The sequence below is a fragment of the Ornithorhynchus anatinus genome, chromosome 1, assembly GCF_004115215.2.
Source record: "Ornithorhynchus anatinus isolate Pmale09 chromosome 1, mOrnAna1.pri.v4, whole genome shotgun sequence".
Classification (NCBI taxonomy): Eukaryota; Metazoa; Chordata; class Mammalia; order Monotremata; family Ornithorhynchidae; genus Ornithorhynchus; species Ornithorhynchus anatinus.
Window position 1 is genome coordinate 24277175 of NC_041728.1, and position 18259 is coordinate 24295433.

The following is an 18259-nucleotide window of genomic DNA, read 5'->3' on the forward strand; positions in this document are numbered from 1 at the left end:
TTTCAGCAGGCAATTTTAAAACCAACCCCCGAGATGTCCAATTTGGCCTAGGTCCCACCCCCACACTGACCACGCCTCTTGGGGTGGGGGCGGGGGGCAGGAAGGGTCAGGTCCCCCTTCCAATTTCACCCACTCAACTCAACCTGGCCCCTCAACTGGTCAACAAAGTTATTAAGGATACTCATTCCTTGGATTTGTCTTTTTTAGCCTTCGGAAATTTTCGGTCTACTGAAAGAAAGCCAAGAGCACATTTTACATTTATCCATAATATTTTTAATACTTTTTCACTTTAAATACTGGTTTTCCATTTGTGATTGTAACATGGAAGATCCAACTTCTTAATATATTTTTTGACATCATCAGGATCATAAAGCTAATCATTGAACAAACAGTTACACTCTACACACTCTCAAGATACTTGAAAATATGATTATGTTTTTGAGTTTGTAGGACAATCCAAAAACAGCTTTTTCATCTGTACAATTGCTGACAAAAATATCGGTGAAAGGTTTCAACTGGGCAAATGGATTAGCTTCAAGAGAACCAGCACAGCTTCACGGGAGAGCCAGCTTGGTTCAGTGAGATAAAAGGAATAAGATTGAGAAATTTCCTCCCTCAGAAATTAATGTCAACACCATGGAAAAATATGCAATTAGTTTGGGGAAACTGACAAAACGAAAGGCACAGAAGTGCGCACATGTTGCTTCTGCTCCAGTTCTTCCTAGTCTCCTGCCCCGAAGCACTCAGAGTCCGGAGACCCAGGAAAAACGTGGCTAGTGTCCTCTTGTTCTGCACCCTAACTAGGTTTCCACTTCATCAGTAGTTTGAAAAACTACAGAATTCTTAAACTCATTAAAAAACAAGAGCATGAGAGAGAACCGGGTAGAGAACAATGAGAAATCGGTTGGGGGTGAGGGGAAGGGAGGGGAGAGAGAAAGAGGAGGATAGACATTATGAAGTTAACTTTTGGAGAAGCAGGAGAAAGTATTTGGGTAGAGAGGGCAGAATGGATTCTCACGGTATGTTGGAAATCAGCCTTAGGAAAACATCTTGGTAGCTTTCTCTGAATGCTGGCCAAAATGACTGGTTCCAATCCTGACAATTTGGAACTCTTCCCATATTCCCAAAGTCCCATCCAACTCTGAGTGGGCAGGGAGGGTGCCAGTGAAGTGCCAGTGCACTAAATCAAAAAGTAAAATGTATCTTTTTTACAAATAGAATCTTTAGTGTAATTGTTTTATATACAGAATAAATTGCAAAAGTACAACACATTTAGTGCAAACTCAACTAATATTATTAAGATCCACATACTGCTTTGTAAACCTTCCCTACCTTCGTAAAATAAAACTACCCAATTAAATTCAGAAACAGCTACTTGCCTGTGTTCACAATGGTTCTCAGGAGTGGCAGAGTAACTTTTCTATTCTGGGCAAATAAGCCTTTTCTTCATGTTCCCCATCAGTGGCCATGGAGAACAAATCCGTTTTCTCGATGCTTGTGAAGATGAGACCCGTCTGAGGTCCACAACTTTCCCGTTTTAAACCATCGTTATACAAATGATAACCGTTGACGAAGTAAACGGATAAAATAATTTGTTTCCTTTGCCTGACCAGCATTACCACCGCAGAGGCACTTTTCCATATATGCAAATCATGAACAGCATTCATCCGTAATAAGGCATATTCCATGCACATCATTTAGAGGAAGGAAAATTAAAAAATAGAAGTTTGCATGGAGCATGAAATCTGCGTGCATGTTATGTAAGCATTTGTTTATAGAAGCATCTCTCTTTCTTTATACAGAATAATAAATACCACTATGTCTGATACAAGTAATTCGCTTCCAGGATCTTGGAGATTTAATCCTGTCATTTGATTACCATCTTTCATTTAACATCAAGGATCCATTATAATGTATGAAATATATACAAGGCAGTTTCATCTACATGATTCTTGGCTTTACAAAAAAGGAAAAAAAAAAGTGGGGCTGGACTTTGTTTCTAGTGAGACCCAGAAATGTTTCTGCACGACTCTTCGTCAGAGTTTGAAAAGCTACAAGAAAATCTGAGTAGCCAGGGATGACTCTTCCTCCGCCCGCACTCTCAGCCTTATGGCTGACGGAGAACTTCCACTGAAGAGAAGGCAGATCTTCTACGTTTCAAATGCTCACTGCAATAAAGGGGACCTTTCCAAGAGAGGCAAATGGTCAAAAAAGACTCATTTTCTACACAAACCTCCCACGGCATCTTGAAGTGATACAGATAAAGGGCCAGGGCACTTAGATGGGAATGTGTTCTTCAGTTTCTTCCAGGCTGACTGCTCCAATGAAGAGCTGGGAATCTCGGTGCGATTCCAGAAAACATGAGCTCAATTCCCAGAAGGCAGCCCGTGCAGCCTGGACGATCCCCGCTAGCTTGTGCCGAGCCCACGTGGAAAGAGCCACTTTGTTCAAAGCAGCGACAACAGAAATCTGCAGCTCAAAGGTCACAATTAAAATATATAATAGAAATATAAAGATATCTGGGGGGCGGGGGTGGGCAGGGAGAAATAAAGCTTTCTGCAGCTTCCTCCATCAGAAACCATGTTCGTCACAGGAGGAAGACCATAGAAAAGGTGAAGCTGTGGGTTTCGGATAGCCCTCGGTTAGTAAAGAGGCATTTTACAGAACAAAATGATTCTTTAGAGAAGCCAGCAACAAGCTCTCGGGCTACACAAGACAGCACCAGGAATGTCCTGGTCACCTAGAATTTACTGCAGGCTTGAAAAAAAAATTTTTTTAAAACCAACCACCAAGCCAGCTGCTCTGTGCTTTGAAAGCACATAAGCGCCGTGTACCTTCTTGGATGACACACAAGGCACACAAAACTTATCTTGTGGAGATCTTAAGCAGGACCAGAGTAAATGAACTGCTTTACAAATTTCTGAAAATGAAAGCACTGACCCCCAAAAGTTGTGATCTAAAGTTGTTGGGTTTTTTTTTTTCCTCCACCTCTAGAGCAAAAAAATAAAAAACCTAGCCTTATACATGTATCAACACATGTATTTATGGTTCTACACAGAGCAAGGCGTGCTAGCAGGAGAAAGCTAGTGTTAGACGATCAGCTTGACGGTATTGCGCTACTTCTTCATTTTGGGACACGAAGCCGAGGGCTCGGGCCGCAAAAAAAGGCTGTCGATCCTTCGTTCCCGCTGGGAGCGCTGGTTGGGGTCTGGTCCTCCAGCCTGGAACGTTCACACAGCCTTGCTTCCGCTGCTGCAGAGAGCACAATGATTTTAAACACTGGGCAATGGGCCGGCAAGTCCTATGCCTTTCAGCATTTCAGGTGTGGGGGTTTGGGGGGGAAGCATTTAACTATTGGAAAGGCTTCCTACATCTGATCCGCATTCCTTCAGAACCTTCCTTACCTACCAGGTGGGGAATGAGTGGTGGTGATCTGAAGTCTAACAAGAATTTTCTCTCAAAAATACCACCCTCTCCACCTTCAAAGCCTTACTAAAATACCATCTCCTCCAAGAGGCCTTTCTCAATTAAGCCCTTATTTCCCCTGCTTCCTCTCCCTTCTGCATCATCTACGTACTTGGAGCCGTACCCTTCAAGCACGTGACATTCACCCCACCCTCGGCATTCAAGGACATATATCCATAATTTAATGTCTGTCTCCCTCTGTAGACTGTAAAGGCAGGGAACATCTCAACCAATTCTGTTATACCGCTTAGTACAGAGTTCTGCACACGAAGTGCTTAATACTACTGAATGACTGATTAAAATGAACAAGCCTTAAAAGGGGTGTGAAATGGCAAGTCTCTCTGCAGTCTTGCACAAAAGTAGCATTCTACACTCATCACAACACTTTCCTTAAGGTTGTCCTTAAGATTGATTGTTCCATCCACTCCAAGGAGGGCTGAGGACTGCAAATATTTCCCAATTGTCATGGGCTGGGAAAGTTTCAGATTGAACGAGACTGCACACAGTTCAGAATTTTGCTCCCGGCCACAATCTTTGCAGTCCATGGTCCCACGTTAACGCTACTCCCTCTCGATCCCCACCTGACCCTTACTTAGAATTTCTCCTTTGCTGGTGTTTCCTCCCCACATGGCCATCCACCAGCCCCAAGTTTCAATGACACACATCCACGCATTATCAGCCCTCCCACACCCAGGTTGGAGGCCTATCATAGTGTTCGGCTTTGAAATAAGCTAGAAGCCAAAAGCCACTCTGGTGTGCTGAAAGTGGGTTTTTTGGCCAGATTGAAGCCCAAGGTGGTAAGTCTTATCACCAGGACCTCTCCTCCTGAATCAAGGCCCTGACTTGCTGGGTAGAAGTCCTTGGGAACTACCCAGCAGAAGCCTAAAGACCTGATGGAGTGATGAGCCCCAGAGGGAAGGACAACCGAGAGGGTCAGAGAGAGCAGCCAGTGAGCTACACTTGTAGAGTTCGACTTCCCCAGATTACAGGCAGAGCCGCCAACAGCCTGGCAGTAGCACGGCCAGCTACAGGCTTCAACTCCTAAACACAGAAGGCTCTGAGAACAAGCAGGTCCAGCATTGATCCTTGAGGGCACAGGATCAAGAAACAGGCTGGTCTACATAATTACAGTGGGAGCCCATCTGGCATCACCAGTTAACCTAACTCTTGGCAAAAGCAGAACGTTTAGATTCATCAGTATCAAAAGACTCGTGCCGTGATCTGTCAAGGCCAATCTCCCTTCACCCATTGCTTTAGTGGCTTCAGTTCAACAATAAATTAAGTCAAGACATGAAATAATTATAGTATGGGCTATCAGCTATATAGCATTTGAATTCAAGCAGCCCACTGACTGCACAGATCCTCCAGAGTTTCAAGGGGATGGATAGAAACTGCAGGCAGTTCTCTGCCCTGGCAGGCTATGAGCTGGACAATGGAGGAAACCATTTGATTGGTTTGGAGTCACCCTTCCTCCCAGAATTACTTGCAGAGGTTCATATGGTTCACTGTAAGGCACTCTGTTCATTAAAAAGAACCAACGTGGTCTCGTGGAAAGGACAGGCTTGGGAATCAGATAACCTGGGTTCTAATATCGGCTCCACTACCTTCGTTCATCCGTTCAGTCATATTTACTGAGCGCTTACCGTGTGCAGAGGACTGTACTAAGTGCTTGAGAGACTTCTATGTAACAATAAATGGACACATTCCCTGCTCACGACACGCTCACAGTTCAGAGGGGGGGAGAGAGTCACCAATATAAACAAATTACAGATATGGACATAAGTCCTGTAGGGCTGGGAGGGGGGATGAATAAAGGGAGCAAGTCAGGGTGATGCCGAAGGGAGTGAGAGAAGAGGAAAGGGGGGTTTAGTCTGGGAAGGCCTCTTGGAGATGAGCCTTCAATAAGGCTCTGAAGGAGGGGAGAGTAACTGTCTGTCAGATTTGAGGAGGGCAGGCATTCCAGGCCAGAGGGAGGATGTGGGTAAGGGGTTGGCAGCAAGATAGACGAGATCAAGGTACAGTAATAAGGTTAGCATTAGAAGAGCAAAATGTGCGGGCTGGGTTGTAGTAGGAAAGTAGTGAGGTAAGGGAGGAGGGGGCGAGGTGAAGAATACTTTAAAGCCAATGGTGAGGAGTTTTTGCTGGATGCCGAGGTGGATGGGCAGTGACTGGAGTTTCCTGAGGAAAGGGGAAACATGTCCTGTTGCATCCGCTAGGTGTCTGTTGTGTGTCTTAAGGCAAGTCACTTAACTTCTCTGTGCCTCAGTTCTCTCCTCTGTAAAATGTGGATTAAGACTATGAGGCCCCTGTCCCACAGGGACTATGTCCCACCTGATTACCTTGCATATACCTCAGTGCTTAGAACAGTGCTTGGCACAAAGTAAGTGCTTAACAAATATCATAATTATTATAGTTATGGAAAGTTTGGTGGAGGTGGAGGAAGGGATTAAAATGCAGTTTTGAACATGGGAAGAGCTTGGGTCTGTCTGATGCGGGGAGGGAGGGAAGAAGTACCAAGGTGGGGGAACAATGTGAGCAAAGGAATGGAAGCTGATCAGCTTATATCTAACCCAGCACTTGGGATGGTGCCAGAGCCATAGTAAGTGCTTAAATACCATGTAAAAAAATAAATAAAAGAACCACAAGGTCCAAGTATACCTGGCAGCACTAGAATAGAATAGGTTTTCCTGCAGTTTTTTCTTGGACGTACGACGTGAAGCGCTTTAGAAACTTGGGGTACTCTCGCTTTGCCACTGCCCTCAACACTGAAGCTGGCGCCCATCCTCCGGGGTTCACTAGATGAGATGGGGAGAAAAAAAAAAGTTAATTCTGAGCAGGGTTAGGGCCATGGATGCCAGTTGAACAGGAACTATTTACTTAACTGACCAACCCTGGTTTACTTACTGCTATTAGGCTTGGAGAAATGGAGGTAGAGAATCATCAATTTGCATGATCAACACTATGGAAACTTTCATTCTTTACATACCACGATGTTTTCGTATAATCCCCAAAACCCTATGGCAGGCCCAAGCAAATGCCCCCTCAAATCCGGTCAAGTTGCTCAAGCAGACTGAAAGGAGCCCTTGGTTGCCAGTTAGCACAGCACATCTGGATACATTTACTTTCTAATAACTCCACAGACTACTCTGGCACAAAGACCTCCATCTACTCATACACGAAAAGGATGGCGGGATTCTCTCCCACTGATGAGCCAAGTGCTCTGTGCACATGAGTTGCTCCAGAAAGAGCCTGATCAACTAGCTATTTCAAGCCTATTAATCTGACACAATTTCAGTGGGGTTGGTGGCTACTCTTACACCATGTGAGCAGGCCTGGGCAGGTGTTGGAGTGAGAACAGCACACTGTGTCCTGCACCCAGTCAGGACTCCGTGTCCATGAACCACCCCTGCTAAAGTTCACCTGGAACAATCCAACCTCCCACAACCTGCCCAGGTATGACTGTCCAGGGCTGCCCTCTGACCACCCAGATCGAAACTTGGCTTCTCTCTCTCCGCATCACCTCCCCCCGTCCCCATCCCTCTCCCTCAAGTGTCAGCATCTGCTGTCAGTCCCTCTCGTCATCAGCTAAGCCTTGACGCCCAGTGCTGGGTCCTGAAGCACTGCTCTTTGCTTCTTAAAGATCATCCAGATGGAAGGGGTGATGTCAAAAAGGCATCACACTGACCAGCACCCCTTGGCTCATAGAGTCAATTTTTCCCTAGTCGTATGGGTGCTTTATGATGGTTCCCACCAGAGTCCAGAAATCACAACACAGATCTGGCTTTTCTGGGGAGTAACACTGAATTGCCAAACCTATGTTCAAATTTTACTAGATTATTTTTGGCAAACCCCTTGAATTTATAATCCCAAATAGGTCTACATGCAGAAAATTTAGTTAATAGGTCTACCCTAAGGGATGCTAGGTGCTATGGGGTACTGGACAAATTCCAAATCAAGAAATTGTTCTGGGAACATGCTGCTCTCGTTTTATATCATCAGAAACAGGGTTCTGAACCAAGGGATTGCCCAAGGGAGGACTATCAAAAGTCAAAGATGTAGTAACCATCCTTCCTGAAAACAATAAGACTGAGAAATGGCAGGAGGAAACCTGCCCATCTTTTCCCGTTATTATTCCCTCTTTATCATTAGAACATGGTTAATATCTTGAAGAGTCGGCAAACATGTTCTATTTGTTACAATCCAAGTACTACCTCAAATGTCATCTTATCAGTCAAACAACATCACAGCTATTAAAAATCCATACATACCATTGGCTACATAAGTGATCTTGCATAGAATATTGTCTCTGCTTATCTCCTGGTTTCCCTCCGGTGGGCTCACCAAGGTTTGGCAGATCATAGCTATATTTATCTTGGCACGGACACATCGGTTATTTAGCTGCCAAAAAAACCCAACAAAAAACAAAATGTTCAAACCTTGTTTAAATTCTGTGTATTCAATCCAGCCATCAATGGCGTTTACTGAGCGCTTACTATGTGCAGAGCACTGTACGAAGCATTTGGGAGAGTCTAACACAAGAGAATGAGCAGAACCACTGCCTGCCCCTAACGCACTGGATGCCTTAGAGATCAATTTTGCAACTACTGGATTTTCTCTCTCTGAAACAAATACCACATACTTATGTTTCCGTATATTCCCTTCACAATCAGGGTGCCTTCACTCAGGGTCTCAAGCTCCTGCACATCCATTGGAGGAGTAATGCTAGGTAGGAGGGGCCCGGATAAGGCCGGACACAAGTTTCCAAATATTACGAGGGGGAATTTGGGAGTGAGAAATGAGTCAGTGGCGGTCTCTCTCAGCCTCATCCAGTCTTCTGCCTTCTTGTGCTGGACAAGGGAATAAAAGGAACAGAGTAGGATGGAAGGGGCATCGTCTCCAGGCAGTAGACCCTCATGCCCAGGCTCCCCTCACTCACCAAGTGACTTAAGCCCCAGGCAGGTAACTCCACTTGAAGTACCCCCTTCTCCTATCTCCTACCCAACCCCGGCTCAGGGGAGCAGGATAAGCAGCTCTACTTGGGGCTCCAGAGACCATCATAGGCTAATGGGAGCTGAAACAAAGCTGTCCTTAACAAGAGGATTAAGATTCTGAGCCCTAGGTGGGACAGGGGCTGTGTCCAACCTGATTAGCTTGTGTCTACCCCAGAGCTTAGTACAGTGCCTGGCACATAGTAAGTGCCTAACAAATACCATATTTTTTTTAAGCGGGGGTGGCGGCCAAAAATGTCAGTCAACGAACTTTCCCAAAAGTGAGAGAAGTGGACAGCAAGGGAAGAAGTGGAGGAGGCAGGAAGAAAGGATCTTCAACCTTCTTAGGCCTCGAGGGACCAAGGGAACTGGGTGAAAGGAGCAGGGCAGTAACAAGTCCCTGCTCATTTGCCAAGGACACCCATTTTATCACCTAATTTAATAGGTGTCACAGTCCATTTCTGGTTCTAACTAGCTGAAACTGCTGTTGGGGTGGCCCGATGCTTCCCCAGAATGATCTCTAAGGCCCCCCAGCCTATCTCCACCCCCTTCAAAAAAATCACCTAGAGGAATATTATGAGTGCTTTACAAAGGTTTCTCAATAGGGACTTGATAACAATGGCAGCCTCAGAGCCAGGAACACAATGCTGCTTTCCTTTCCAGTGGTTATTAAAGAAAGGCAGAACTTACAGGTGCACTGTCGTGATCCACAGAAAAATTACAGACAATCCAAGTTTCCGGGTCATTTTCAGTTAATGCTGGTATCTTCCGAATAGCAGAGAGGTACAATACATCACGCTGAGAAGCAGGCCAAACTCTCTGTAGAGGAAAAACGTAATATTCTGAAAATCTAAAATAATTACCTTTCTGGTTATGAACATAGAATTACCAGAGAAAAGACATAAAAAATGGTTAAATAGTAAAGGGTTTGGCTCTTTAAATATGCAAGAGGCACATTATTCAGAAATAAAAGCCTGGCAGAAGAAGAGATTATAAAAGAGAACCACTGTGAAGATGCAAGAGAGAAAGACCTGAGTTTATAGCTTCACGAAGTTAGGGCATATCCTAGCTCTCTTTTCTCAGCCGTCTCTCCAGCTTTATATTCACCTTGGTTGCTTACTCATATCTAGCTCTCTCCATTTTGTCTACCACCTGCTCATTAAGAAGAGGAATGTGATAATTTCACAAATCCCTTTTCCAGTTTTGGACACAAAGGACTCTCGGCTTCAGCTCTCCCCAGATGTTTATCTGGCTTCCAGGATGCAACATAAAGTCTAATCCTGATTTGATGATCATCATAGTTGGCCTGGTAAGTGGATTTTCTGGTCATTTTTACCCTACTGTTGGTTCTCGCTTGAGCTAGAGCAGGGAAATACATATTTACATCTGACCACGCCTCCAACCACATTTTCTCTCTGATTTCTTTTGCCTCCCTCTGACCAGGACACCTCTCATTAATGAATTATTAATGACTTGGGTCCCTAGCAGCATTTAATTTCCTCCTAAACTGCTTGACAGAGTTGTTGAAGGCTGTTAAGCTTTTAGTACAGTGTCCTGCGCCCAGGTAGCCCTCAAAAAATATCACTAAGTTGTTAGAATATACTCGAAGTAATTTATGTACTGTGTACAGATTATGAGGGATGTGACAAGTCTATTGGAATTCTTTGGGGTAATACACTGAAGAGATGAAAAATGAAAGGATTACCTTGTGCGTCTGATAAACAATGATCGCATTATCTGATAACGTTTCCACCACATGGAAGTTTTCTATGGTTGCTGAAAGAGAGAGAACTAGAATCAAATCGGCCTCGGAGCTGGTCCATTTCTCCTTTCACCTAACACGATGGGATCAATAGTCAACTAAACTGGCCCTAATGACTACGTGCCTCTCTCATTTCTGGCCTTAAGTACCTTTTTGGATCTTAAGGACACCGTCCTTCCAGACCCTTCCCCTAGGACAGTTGGACAAATCATAGCTAATTTTCTACTGAAGAATCAATAGAGGTGTTCAAAGGCACCAAACAAAGAACTACTACAAACAGGACGCTCCTTTTCAAGGATGCCTCCCGTGCCTCCGCCCAAATAAAACTATTCAAGGAAGTCAATCTGAAGGGGAGAATGGCTCTGGGTGGCGTCATCAGTACATTAGTGACAGTTATATGGGAAAACAGGACTCCATTGCCAGTGGCAGGTAATACAGCTTAGCTAGGCCCTGATTTGATTACTTAGTAATAATAAAGAGAAGTAGCGTGGCTCAATGGAAGGAGCACAGGCTTGGGAGTCAGAGAGGTCATGGGTTCAAATCCCAGCTCAGCCGCTTGTCAGCTGTGTGACTTTGGGCAAGTCACTTAGCTTCTCTGTGCCTCAGTTACCTCATCTGTAAAATGGGGATTAAGACTGAGCCCCATGTGGGACAACCTGATCACCTTGTATCCTCTCCAGTGCTTAGAACAATGCTTTGCACATAGTAAGCGCTTAACAAATGCCATCATTATTTTTATGCTCGACTCACTGTCTAAACCCGACCTCCATAGCTGTGTTTGGTCAGTTGAAAAGGGCTACTGCCCCTGGGGAAATTCTGAAGAGCTTGCCCCTGTGCTGTACCTAGACACACCTTTAAAAACATCCATCACTATGAACCTCAGAAAACAAGAGTCAGATTCAGGTAATTCTCTAGCTGTTTTTCAACACTCCCACAAGCAGCATGGCGTAGTGGAGAGACCATGGGCTTGGGAGTCAGGTCATGGGTTCTAATCTCAGTTCCACCACTTGTCTGCTGTGTGACCTTGTGGAAGTCAATTCACTCCTCTGGGCCTCAGTTCCCTCATCTTTACATGGGGATTGAGACTGTGAGTCCCACATGGGACAGGGATTGTGTCCAACTCAATCTGCTTGTATAGCCAACCCAGTGCTCAGTATAGTGCCTGGAACATAGTAAGCGCTTAACAAATACCATCATTACTATTACACGTTGCTGAATGAACACGTTGCTGAATCCAGAAATCAAATAATGAACCAGGCAGACATCATTGGTAAAATGCAATTTCTTACTTTCCCAGTCATTGCGAACGTCGACATTCCAGAAGTAATTGCAGACCTCATGTCCCGTTACTCCTTTCACGGCATGAGTAGCTTTCAAAGGATCCAGAACAATTCCATTTTCCTCTACCTCCCTTCGGTAAACCTAGGGGAAATCTACGTCAGTTCTGAGACTCCACTTTCAAAGCAAACGCACCAAAACATGGGGGAACAAAATCAAGATAACTGCATCAAATTCACACCAACTACTTAATTAGGGAATGATTTAAACCAAACAGACTCCAGAGTGATTTACTTTTTCATTTTTGTTGCAGTGTAATCTGTTTAGGGCAGTTAGCACTGCAACAACATACATTAGCCAGACTGTGAGCTTGAGGCAAGCCAGTTATAAGATCGGATATTCTAAATGTTTAGTTTTCCAAGAACCAAAAAACACAACAGAATTCATCATTCTGGGAGAGGAATTGTAAGTCTAGGACAACTTTGGACTTCTACAGGTTAGTTCTTTTGAATTTAAAACATTCTTTAGAGAAGCAGTGTGGCCTAGTGGAAAGAGTATGGGCCTGGGAATTAGAGGACCTGGGTTCTAAATGCGACTCTGCTATGCATCTGCTGTGTAACACTGGGCAAATCATTTAATTTTCCTGTGACTCAATTACTTCATCTGTATAATGGGGATTAAGATTTTGAGCCCTGTGTGGGACAGGGACTGTGTCCAACCTGATTATCATGTATCTATCTCAGCCCTTAGTAAAGTGCCTGTCACAAGTGCTTAAATATTAATTAAAAAAAAATTTAAAAAGAGTGAGCCCCTGAGGGCCAGGGGCGATATCTAATTCCCACCTGTGTATTCTTTCTTGGCACTGAGTGTACAGTGCTGTGCACATCGCACTTAATAGCTATTACTACTCACTACACTTTGATCTCGTCTCTCACCGCCAACGCCTAGCCCAGGTCCTGCCTCTGGTCTGGAATACCCTCCCTCTTCATATCCGTCAGACCATTGTTCTTCCCACCTTCATATCCCTTTTAAAAGCACATCTTCCCCACCAAGTCTTCTCCAATTTTCTCTTCTCCCATTCCTTTCTCCATTGCCCTTGCACTTGGATCTGCACCATTCTGTCGGCTCCACTGCACTTATGTGTACATATCTGTATTTAATTTATTTATACTAATGTCCGTCTTCCCCTTTAGACTGTAAACTCACCGTGGGCAGGGAATGTTTACCAACTCTGTTATAGTGTACTCTCCCAAGAGCTTAATACAGTGCCCTGCACACAGCAAGCATTCAATAAATATGATTGACTGATTGATACTCCTTACACTTCATCAATCTGGCTAGTGACAGAGTACACGGTTCAAATTTCATGGTTCATATTTCTCATCTAGCTCCTGCTAGTTTTATGCAACTCCTTTTACAATACCTACCCATTCTAAATACTCAAGTGGAGAGATTAAATCATGCATGGAAAGTATACACCATTCACAGTAGGAGCTAATTTTTCATAAACATATACTAGTTAATATGTAGGTTTCCTTGAAATGAAAACTTGTAAAACAGAAGTAGAGTCAACACAACACTGCACTGAAAACTGATAGGTAAGATACACAATCGAAGTTACCTTCATTTCTCCTTCTTCTACCACCAACTGCCAGTTGGCATCCCCACCTACGTCTTGTAAAGAGTAAGTCATGTGGTTCTGCATCATCTCCTCAACCTTCAAAGAAAGAGATATGCTGTAAGAATTAAGAACTGCATTAAGAGCAAACATCCAGACTCTGAAAGAGAATTTTCTGTAACTGGTGGGAAGTGAAGAATAGGATGTTCTATAGAGATCTGGGCTACTGGAGCCGGAGTTAGTAGATTTTCTAGTTTAGTATTTAGTCCACATTCCGAGTCTTTGGTTAGTGAATACGACAGGGGTGAAGAGAGAAAAATTAAAGGAAAATTATTAGTGTCAGTATTATTGAACTGACTCCTGTCTCAAAGAACTCTCTTAGCCCAGGCTCACCGAGCTTTAAAGACAAGAACAAAGAAAATGTTTTCTCTCAAAACAAAAAAAAACACATACAAAAATGACCCTAAACTTTTCTGCTCTATTTCACTCTTCTCTAGCCCCACTCCTAAATGATATAAATACTGATCAGAAAGGGGCTTCAAAGGGTCATCTATCCCTCAAGTTCACCTCAGGGCTGGAAGAAATGCAGGACATAACGTAGAGAGATTTCCAAGGAAGGAAAGAGAGGTTGAGGGGAGAAATGTTCCATATTCCCTCTGGAAGTTCTTTCTCAAGTAAACAAACCCAAAGCATCTATCTTCAACTGTATGAGGGGCAGGCGTTCCCCAGGAGGACAGGGACCGTGTCACTTGCTTATTCTGTTCTTTCTATGTATTTAGTACAGTCCACTGCACTAAAGGGGGTTAAGTAAATACTACTACGTAAGTTCTATTTTCAACTTTTTTGTATTGTGTTGTTTATGTGTGATTATTTAGAAACTACATCCACAGAGTCATTTTCTAGACTTCAGAATACCTCATAAGTGTGGCTTTACAAGCGCTTCTGTTTTTTACAATTAAAAATACAAAGCCCAGACATACACCACAAGACCTCGACAGACACTGAAGCTACTGATTTAAAGTCTTATTTGGAAATTCTATAATCCATGTCACATAAAGAAAAATAAATATATCAACACAATGAGCCCGTCTTAGAGGCTGCATTCATTCATTCAATCGATCGTATTCACTGAGCACTTACTGTGTGCAAAGTCCTGTACAAAGCACTTGGTAGAGTACACTACATCAATAGAAACATTCCCTGCTTTCAATGAGCTCACTGTCTAGAATAATAATAATAATGGTATTTGTTAAGCGCTTACTATATGCCAAGCACTGTTCTAAGCACGGAGCACTGTTCTAAGAATGGTCACTGTGCAGTGTTGAGCTACCCTAAACTCCATTTTTCCATTTTCCTGGAGCCTGGAAGGTTAGAATTGTTGGAACAAGAATGTCCAGGCTGTTAGAGCCGGGTCTCAAGTGCCACCTCACTTCTGCTAGTGTGTGGGGAGAAGGGGCCCCAACTCTTTATTGCCACCATGGCCACCCCCACCTACTTCAGAGCTGAGGTTCCTGACAAGAAGCAGCACTGTCGGCTTGGTCTAGAGCAATCTGTGGAGATCCAGGGGCTCCCCAGCTCCAGGGGATGGTTATTTTCCAGTAGGACCCCAGACCTAGGATATGGCAGCCTCAGAAGAGAACACTGCACTCGGGCAGCGAAGCCTGACAGAACACGGGCACGGGAGTTAGAAGGACTTGGGTTCTAATCTCTCTCTACTCTGCCACTTGTCTGCTGGGTGACCTTGGGCAAGTCACTTCATTTCTGTGTGCCTCAGTTACCTCATTTGTAAAAATGGGGATTAAGACTGTGAGCCCCATGTGGGCCATGGACTATGTCACCCTGATCATCTTGTATCCACCTTAGTGCTTAACAGACCTGGGCATTCATTCATTCATTCAATAGTATTTATTGAGCACTTACTATGTGCAGAGCACTGTACTAAGCCTTGGAATGAACAAGTCGGCAACAGATAGAGACAGTCCCTGCCGTTTGACGGGCTTACAGTCTAATCGGGGGAGACGGACAGACGAGAACAATGGCAATAAATAGAGTCAAGAATAAATAGAGTCAAGAATAAATAGTGCTTAACAAATATCATTTTAAAAAAAGGGTGAAGGGGCAGGTCACCTTTTAACACCACCTCCTGCTGCAAACTGCCCTGGCACAGGCTGGGTTTATACTCCAGATGCCCGTTACTGCTCCAGAGCCTGGTGTGGTTACTGTGTGCAGGACTGGGGGAAGCTCTGTGCCCCTCTCATCTCCTTAGCCAAAACTGGGCCTGGGATCACTGACCTCTCCCTCCAATTCCAATTGTGAATGTGCAAAATTGTAATTTACCTAAGTTATTACTTAAGAGGGAGCGGTATGAGGAGAGATTAATTAGAGAAGGACTGGAGGAGAGATGTCATCACTCTACAGGTTTCACACCTTACCAATTCTCTGGCTGGGTTGGACTTAAAATCTTTCTTGAATATCAGAATTAGGGGACAGAGTGGCTTCCTCATTTTAGGATGGAAACTAAGTCCCAGAATACACTTTAGCAGTGCCATTTTCCATCATCATGGAATGCACTGTGGTGCTAACCACGTGGTATCCACAACACAAAGGACTGAGCCTGCTTTAATATTTTAGGTCTGCCTTGGATGCAGTCTGAGACCCAAGATTTAGGTCCAGCTGGGATTTATGCTAAAGTGAGGGGCTGAGGTTGTTGACGGGCTTTTTTTTGGGCAGGCGAGTTGTACAAAAACAAAGCTGAGGGTTCCTCTGCTTTCCAGGGGTTTCTTTGTAGCAGATCTGCTCTTGCTGGGCAATGAACTTTAAAAAAATAAAATAAAAAAAATATTTACAGAAATATAGGACTCATGGAATCTTATGGTGAGCTGGCAACACTGCCAAAAAGTTCTCAGTCTTGAGAAAGGAATGAAAATTGTGAGTTGTGAATATCCTGAATGATGCCTTTTGCTGAAAGTAACCTGATGCCAAAAGAAATTTAATAGTGTCAAAAACCACCCTGTCAACAACAGGAAAGTGTAAATTCCAATAATAGAAATACCAACTTTCCCTGAATTCATTTGTATAAATGTACATATTTCAGTGAAATTCTGATTATTTGCCCAAGATAATTTCTTCACTTTTCCAGACATTGTTTTTAAAGTTCCTTTAAAGCAAAGGTTTTTAAGATACATACATACATACACACACACGTACTGATTCTCACAGTTTTAGCAGGTAAAGGACTATCCACTATGCTTCTGGGGGAAGGAATGTAGTCATAAATTTGCTGCCCAAAATAATCAGTGCATAATTTAGAAATGTAAGCATTCACATACAGAGCATGCTTTAAAACATACAGGCTTGTCAAAAGAAAAACCAAGAGAAACTACAGTGCACTTAAAAAGAACCCAAATGCAGTACAGTGTCAACCAAGGAATTAGTTTTGTTCACAGAACTAAATGAGATTATATATTTCCAGAGAGGCTGTTTAGAAAAGTCAGACGACCACGAACTCCGCCTCTTCAAGGGGCATGGAAAACAAGGCCGAACAGTGGGATTGACAGCTGCCCTACACAACATCTGTCCTCAGGGCTAGCCGTTCACACATCTTTCTACTTCTTTTAACATTCTCTTATAGCAACCTATTTTGTAGCTCATTTATGCCTTAATTGAGCCTTTTCTTAAACTATTCTGTCTGCTACATATATTCTTAGAAGAAGTAAAGAAAACAGTACCCAAACTTTTTTCTTTTAACTTAAAACTTTGAGCAAAAGTCTATTTGTTTAATTAAAGTAGCTGCATCCTTCATAAAGAGAACATTTTTTTCCCAAGGTATTTAAGGTTCCTTTAGGAAAAATGAATAGAAATAATCAAAGGTGTTTCCTATCAACCAGCCCCTGAAGTGGTTTAGTTTTCAGTAGATTAAAAGTGAATTGTAAACTTGAGGAATGAGATTTATTTTGCTTATGAGGGAACGGATCCTTCTGAATTACACATACCATAAACAACTGAATAGAGATTCCATACCTTTTTTTTAATGGTGCTTGTTAAGCATATATTATGTGCCAGTCAAAAAGTACAAAGCACTGAGGTGTATATACAAGCCAATCAGGTTGGACACAGTCCATGTCCCACAAAGAGCTCACAGTCTTAATCCCCATTTTACAGATGAGGTAACTGAGGCCCAGAGAAGTGAAGTGCCTTGACCAAGGTCACACAGTTGACAAGTGGCAAAACTGGGATTAGAACCCAAGTCTGTGCTGTATTCCCTGGGCAATGCTGTTTCTCATTCATATAAGGAAACTGTAAAACATTCAAAAGCCCTACTTACATACCAATTATTAATGCTATCATTTCAGGTGGGTGATAAAGTGCTCTATCAGCAGTATTTACTGTGGGGATTAGAAGTAAACAGTTGAGAAGTTAGCAATGGTCACTTGGACTTTTCTTTTTAAACTGAAGTAATGTATGCCTTGGGGAGCTAAATCTGCTTAACACTTATAAAAACACTAAACGTATGAGTGGGCTCTCTTCACAGTATTTGCAGTTCAGTAAACCTGAAGCAAGTAAGCACTAGGGACTGTGCTTTTAAATCCACTGGTATATTAAAAATAAGGTTTCTTCATGACTCCCCTGGTTTCTTACGGAGACTTGAGGGCTGAATCAAAGAGAAAGAAGGTGCTGTGTTCTGTGGCTTTTAATGACAATAACTGTGGTCTTCAATAAGTGCTTACTATGTGCCAAGCACTGTGCTAACCCCTGGGGAAGATACAAGAGAATCAGACTGGGGACAGTCCCCAATCAATGGGGATCACAGTCTAAGAGAGGGGAGGGCAGAGTCGATTAGAAGTCCGTCGATTAGACTGTAAGCCCGTCGATTAGACTGTAAGCCTGTCAATGGGCAGGGATTGTCTCTATCTGTCGTCAAATTGTACATTCCAAGCACTTAGTACAGTGCTCTGCACATAGTAAGCGCTCAATAAATAGTAACTAGTAAGTAAGCGCTGGGAAGCAGCGCTGGGAAGCAGTGTGGCTCAGTGGAAAAAGTCTAGGCTTTGGAGTCAGGGGTCATGGGTTCGACTCCCGGCTCTGCCATTTGTCAGCTGTGTGACTGTGGGCAAGTCACTTAACTTCTCTGTGCCTCAGTTACCTCAT

At 43.4% G+C, this 18259-nt stretch overlaps 1 protein-coding gene across 4 annotated transcripts in view; it reads right to left on the reverse strand.

Moving 5' to 3' along the window:
- Positions 1 to 250: 250 nt before the first annotated feature.
- CERT1 (ceramide transporter 1) overlaps positions 251 to 18259 on the reverse strand; it is a 101370-nt gene continuing 83361 nt past the window's right edge. For all 4 annotated transcript variants that reach the window (XM_039911312.1, XM_039911310.1, XM_029072751.2 and 1 more), the window contains 7 exons: positions 13115 to 13210; positions 11505 to 11637; positions 10159 to 10229; positions 9144 to 9272; positions 7734 to 7863; positions 6124 to 6260; positions 251 to 3252 (listed from right to left, as the gene is read on the reverse strand). In XM_039911312.1, the coding sequence (XP_039767246.1) occupies positions 6133 to 6260; positions 7734 to 7863; positions 9144 to 9272; positions 10159 to 10229; positions 11505 to 11637; positions 13115 to 13210 (687 nt within the window). In that variant the 3' untranslated portion in view covers positions 251 to 3252; positions 6124 to 6132. The remainder of the gene's footprint in view (positions 3253 to 6123; positions 6261 to 7733; positions 7864 to 9143; positions 9273 to 10158; positions 10230 to 11504; positions 11638 to 13114; positions 13211 to 18259) is intronic.